General features: G+C 35.9%; 1 protein-coding gene across 10 annotated transcripts in view; it reads left to right on the forward strand.

The window, feature by feature from the left end:
- Positions 1-6,000, forward strand: part of mark3.L (microtubule affinity regulating kinase 3 L homeolog) — a 46,131-nt gene that overhangs the window by 22,072 nt on the left and 18,059 nt on the right. For 5 of the 10 annotated variants that reach the window (XM_041571969.1, XM_041571970.1, XM_041571977.1 and 2 more), the window contains exons 10-15: positions 200-299; positions 472-584; positions 2,269-2,419; positions 3,035-3,243; positions 4,653-4,756; positions 5,616-5,777. In XM_041571969.1, coding sequence (XP_041427903.1) covers positions 200-299; positions 472-584; positions 2,269-2,419; positions 3,035-3,243; positions 4,653-4,756; positions 5,616-5,777 — 839 coding nt within the window. 10 annotated transcript variants of the gene reach the window in all.

The raw sequence follows: 6,000 nt of genomic DNA on the forward strand, positions 1-6,000 counted from the left end.
CCTTGCGTGTGGGTTGCCATAAACATTTTAGGAGAAATGGCTATTGACATTTCATTTATAAAGTTCGTTTTTGAATAATTTCTTTTAATTTATGTATTCAACCTATATTATTGCATTATTATTATTATTATTTTTAACGAAAATGCTGTTGCCCATTGAATCCAATTGTTTTTTTTTTTTAATTTTATTTTTGCTAAAGCAAATTATGAAGGACAGATGGATCAATGCAGGACATGAAGAGGATGAACTGAAACCATTTTTGGAGCCTGAACTAGATATTGCAGATCAGAAGAGAATTGGTAAAGATATATATTAAGTGGTTATTTAAAAAAAAGTCTTCAGTTTTGCATTTCTAACCTGTTCGCAAGTTGTTTGATTTTTCGGAATTTAGCATTTGGCTTTGACTAGTTGGGATGCCAATGCGAAAATAAATTGGATAATGAATAATTGTTTACATTTTTTTGTTTGTAGACATTATGATAGGAATGGGATATTCTAAAGAAGAAATCCAAGAATCCCTTAGCAAGATGAAATATGATGAAATCACTGCAACATATTTGCTTCTTGGGAGGAAATCATCAGAGGTATGTATTGAAAGACTACAAGTGTGTTATACATGTCAAATTGTCAGCACGTGTATATATTGGAATATATATTGCTTTCCTTTGCACCTGGTAACACCTGCACCTTAAGTTTTTTGCTCCATACAATTAAAAAGTTGTTGTACATGTTATGGCCTGTTCTGCTGGTTGATTTTCCACTTATCATACCATGCCTCTTTCTGACTTTTTAGTGGATTGTAGCTGTTAAACAAAATCATAAGAAAGGTTGTGGCTAACCAACCCGAGAGAGAGGAATAATGGTCAATTATGACTGATGGGATTTTTATGTAAGTCCTTTGCAGGCAGCACAGGGATATCCAGTGTTTCTCCTTTAGTCTAAATGCTCTCTCAGAGAAAACACCTGATGTGCCATTATCCTAACACTGCAAATTGAGCCAGTAACAATTCATATAAGTTAGGGATATAAAAAATGAAGTGCGAATTGCTGCATATTTACTACTCCATATTTCCATTAGACAATACAAGTTTAACTTGAAATTTGAAGTTGTTGTTTTTTTTGTTTTTTTTAAAGTGCCAGTAGCAGCAAAAAGCACCCTCATTATACATTTGAAAATAAAGTGCTATTAACCTGATCTTATCAAGAGAATTGTGTTTTCTTTACAGCACTGAAGGGAGCTACGTAGGGCTGTAAGGGAGAATGCTGCATTAGCATTAGCTATTAGCATTAGCTATTCAGAATTCCATGCATTGTGTACTTGCTGAATGGATAAATATAGTTCATGACTCAACTTATATTGCGTGAAAACTTATTTTTATATAAAATAAGATTTGTGCTGCGTAATGATTGACATTCTATCAATTACAGTGGTGGTCGGAAGGAAATAAATGATGTTTGAGATTTCGAGTCTTTGCAACACAAGTATATGTGATAAGGAAGCCCTTATTGCACCATTCCACATTTTACATTTGAAAACCATGAAAGAAACGGCTAAAACCCCCATTGCAATACACAAGTACAGCAATACACATAATGGTGGTCTAGTATAGCAGTGGGAAAGATGGCAGCTGTTCCAAACCATCAGCAGATATTGCTAATTTGCAGGTTCCGGGGAACAGATTGGCCAAACTAGCTATTTATTTGAAAAATACATAGCTTTCCTATGTAGTTCTATAGCAAATGAAGGTATAAATTGTGGAAAATGAGCCATCTTCAATAAGATTTTCTGGGGTAGACAAAAATGACTGAAGCTAAACTAGTAGCTATTGAGACAGGGGTCTTGTGATTTTTTTTAGCACAACTATGCCATCAGCTTTCATAAAAATAAGCAGTAGTAGTCGCTTGAATCATAGTTGTCAAAGCATGATTTAATGCTAGACATGACACTGAAAACCAAGAACCCAGCAAAGTCAGTTTTTTTGGGACTAGTAATGGTTATTGGCAGCTGTCCCTGTTCATGCAGCATAATACTCTGGTTAGCTGTTGAACAAGTATTTTATATAGTAGAGTAGATAGTAAACTCTTTGAGGCATGGAACTTATCCCAACTGTGTATTGAAACACCTAGCTCTTATTTATGTATGTGTATAATTTATAATATGTATACCAATTTGTGCTTACACCTTGTAAAGCACAGAGTACATTTTGTGGTTCTATCAAAATAAATACAATAGTAATGGTGATGTAAACTGTTTTGACTTTAATGCAGCTGGACGCAAGTGATTCAAGTTCTAGTAGTAACCTGTCACTTGCAAAAGTCAGACCGAACAGCGATTTGAACAACAGCAGTGGACAATCCCCTCATCACAAAGGACGCAGTATTTCATCTAGCCAAAAACAGAGACGGTACAGTGACCATGGTAAGTGTTTTTTTAGTTAAAAAAAAAAAATGGCTTTCAAACATGATATTAATGTATTTTAGGCATTATCATAATGATCCTTGAATTTAAATTGGTGCTACCTATTAAAGTGTTGTAATAATTCCTGGTTATGATTGGGCTCAGAAGCCTTAAGAACAGTTATAGTGCTCATGTTAACAGACATTTAATTAATAGAACATGTTCCTCCATCATTACCAATAATTTATGTTGTATTATAGTAGTCTCAAGTCATTTGTTTTACTTGCTTCTGTAATGATGCGAATCATGTCAGTAACACTACGGCAATTACTGCAACCTCTTGGGCTAGGGCTGATGGCCCACCCTCAAACCCATGGTCACTATTGCAGCAAGCATGTTTTTGTCTGGAGAATCACACAGGTAAGTAATGAGTAGTTGGCATGGTGTTAAACTAATACTGACTTTCTTGTTGAAGCTTAAAATCCTATGTAGGCAAGATACCATTATGTACTCCTACTTCACTTTCAAATAGAAGATAACCCTGCTTTTTAATAGTGTTTATTACAAAGTAGCATATTTAAAACTAGCCTGGTACACTGCCGTAAAAAAAAGACCCAAACATGTATGTTGTTTTAGCTGGTCCCGCAGTTCCTGCAGTTACCGCCTACCCAAAAAGAAGTCAAACTAGTACAACAGACAACGATCTCAAAGAAGAAGTTGGGCAGTCTCGAAAATCAAGTAGCATTGGAAGAGGAGTGACACCACCAAGTCCTATGCTTGGAAATGCTAACAATCCAAATAAGGCAGATATTCCAGATCGAAAGAAGAGTTCTGTTGTTCCCACAGTAAGTGCGCTTAAACGAGTTAACTTTTGTGATCACTGGAACCTGTATGTAAAATTGGTAGGATGTAGAAGGCTTGAGAAGTTGTGGTCTACACTGACCCTTGCACAGAGAGCTAAATTGTAGTGTTGCAGTTTGCACAGGTACATTTTGGGTGTGTGTATTAATTATGAAACATACATTATTTCTTTCTTTTACTACTCTGCTTCCTGCAGTTTATTTGTTGTCTAAGGGATAATCAGTGACTCTCATGTGCCCTTAACCTGACATTTTTCCCTACTGTAACCATCTGACAGACACAAACTCAAGGTGATAATATGATGAACATTTAGCCAAAAATGACAAATTGACTCACTTGTATCACTGAGCCCAGAGGCTATTATCCAATGAAGATACCAGCACAATGGACACGCACTCTTTTCTTTAGGAGTTTACTTCTGGTCTATGTGCAGTTCATATAACATTTTGATTTACGGTATTTAATAATGTTCAATAGCCATCTCTGTACAAATATTAGTAACATTATATTGCCATATATTCTGGTATATTTATAATCAAAAGGGTCAGCCTCTTTGGAGCTCTGCCTGTGGTTATCTATCATGACCATATGTTTTTACTGTACACATTTATCTCTAAATTCATTTGATACAGTTTTTATAACTAAGCTGTTCTGTAGTTCCTAAAGTAATTGCATGCAGCTGCCCTAAACCTTTACAAATTGATATGGCCTTAAAGGAGAAGGAAAGCTACTGAAGCAGTTTATTGCCAATAGATTAGCCACAATAATGCAAGCTATAACACTATATTTATTCTGCAGAATGCTTTACCATATCTGAGTAAGCAGCTCTAGAAGTGGTTTGTTTAGGATAGCAGCTGCCATATTAGCTTGTTGTGACATTCCTGCCTGAGTCTCTCCCTGTTCACTCATAGCTCTAGGCTCAGATTACAGCAGGGAGGAGGGAAAGGGAGGGGAGAGAGGAACAAACTGAGCATGCTTAAGCCCTAGCCCTTGAGGTTTAAGCTGAAAACAGGAAGTCTGATACAGAAGCCCATGTGTACATGATAGAAGGAAAGAAATGCTGTGTTTCATTTGACAGAAGACTTGGAGCAGCATTACGTTGAGGGTTTACTGGTGTATTTATATAGACCTTTCTGATAAAGCTTAGTACATTTTAGCTTTTCCTTCTCCTTTAAGGATTTTAGGTGGTACCCATATGCTTCTCTTAATTGTTTCTGAATATGTCTGTTTTCTAAACTGTAAATGTCAAGGGTGAAAAGCTAGCTAACTTCATGAGGAATTCTAGCAAAGCATTACTGTTCAACAAGGCTCAGAACAATTTTCCAAATTTTTTAAATGCTACCATATGTGCAGATAAAGCTGTAAAATACTGTTTGGGATGTTTTTGTTGCAGACTAATTCTACATCCAGTGGTATGACTCGTCGGAATACATATGTTTGCAATGAGCGAGCCCCTACAGACCGCCATTCAGTGATTCAGAATGGCAAAGAAAATAGGTACAAAACATGATTTATTTTTTTTTCAAAGCCACATGTAAAAAAAAAAAAAGTTAATTTGAAACTCTGTACAGCATGGTGAGTGACATATTTTACAGAAAATCTGATTTGGCTGTGAGTGAATAGAGATGTGTGTATCATCCTTTCCCTGAAATATCACACACAAACTGCTGGACAGAGCTGTGCACTCTGTGGCCTTTTATTGGGCACAGACCCTAGCAACTGAAAAGCATAATCAGACCTTCATCAGGCTGAGTGGAGGTATTGTGTGCTTTATTATTGCAAACCATTTTGGAAAAGTTGGGATTTTTTTTTATTCCAAATGATAACTTTTATTTGTGTATTTAATGTAAAGCTGTGAACTTCCCCATATAATTTAGTCTCCTTATGCCAGGTTTTTGGCAAGTCATTTTTTTTTTTCTTTGGCAAGTCATTTTTTTTTTTTTAAATGTTATTGATCCAAGTGCATAGTAAAGTAAAAAAAAAAAAATTATCATGCCATTTGATATTGCACAGTGGTGTTATTGAAACAGGCATTAAACTTTCTCATTCAAGTTCTAGTTAGATACAATTGCTGTGCTTTTATGAGATTTTAGAACATCCGAAAAATAGATGTTTGGGTTTTGTTTAGGAGCAATTATATATATATATATTTTTATACTTGTTTAGTAATGAGTTTTTAGAATGTCAGACAACAGTTCTAATTAGCAAGTCTCTTAATGATTTCAAATCCAACTGGCACTCACAGGGATTATTCATTAACAGATTTTGCTCTAACTTGTAGTTTGCATCTCTGTTATTGGTGCATTATACTGTTCTGTCTGCCCAAACCTATTTTCCCCCAACCCTCCCATCACAGCCTGACAGGAATTTTCACTTATGCAACTAGTCCTGCATCAGTTTGTGCCATATCTTCCATCTTTGCTCGGCTGCGGCATCCGAAGTCGATGTCCATGTCAGCCTCCAGGCACTCCGAGATGTTACCACCAATAGCCAGTGAAGGGGATAACTTCGGCCCTGAGTAAGAAAAACTGTGGAATTCACATGTACCCCCTCCCGCTCTTCAATGTTGTACTGTCACCAGTTGTGCCAAAAAAAGTCCAATGTCTTATCGCTCTCAAGGTTCATTTGTTTGTTTTATTTTTGTAATTGAAGTTAATGTATGTCCTCCATAGTAATACTTTCCGTTGTGAAATCTAAAATGTCATACTAGATATATTCTTATGTAATAATGCCACTACTAT

This window comes from Xenopus laevis, chromosome 8L (genome assembly GCF_017654675.1).
Source record: "Xenopus laevis strain J_2021 chromosome 8L, Xenopus_laevis_v10.1, whole genome shotgun sequence".
Classification (NCBI taxonomy): domain Eukaryota; kingdom Metazoa; phylum Chordata; class Amphibia; order Anura; family Pipidae; genus Xenopus; species Xenopus laevis.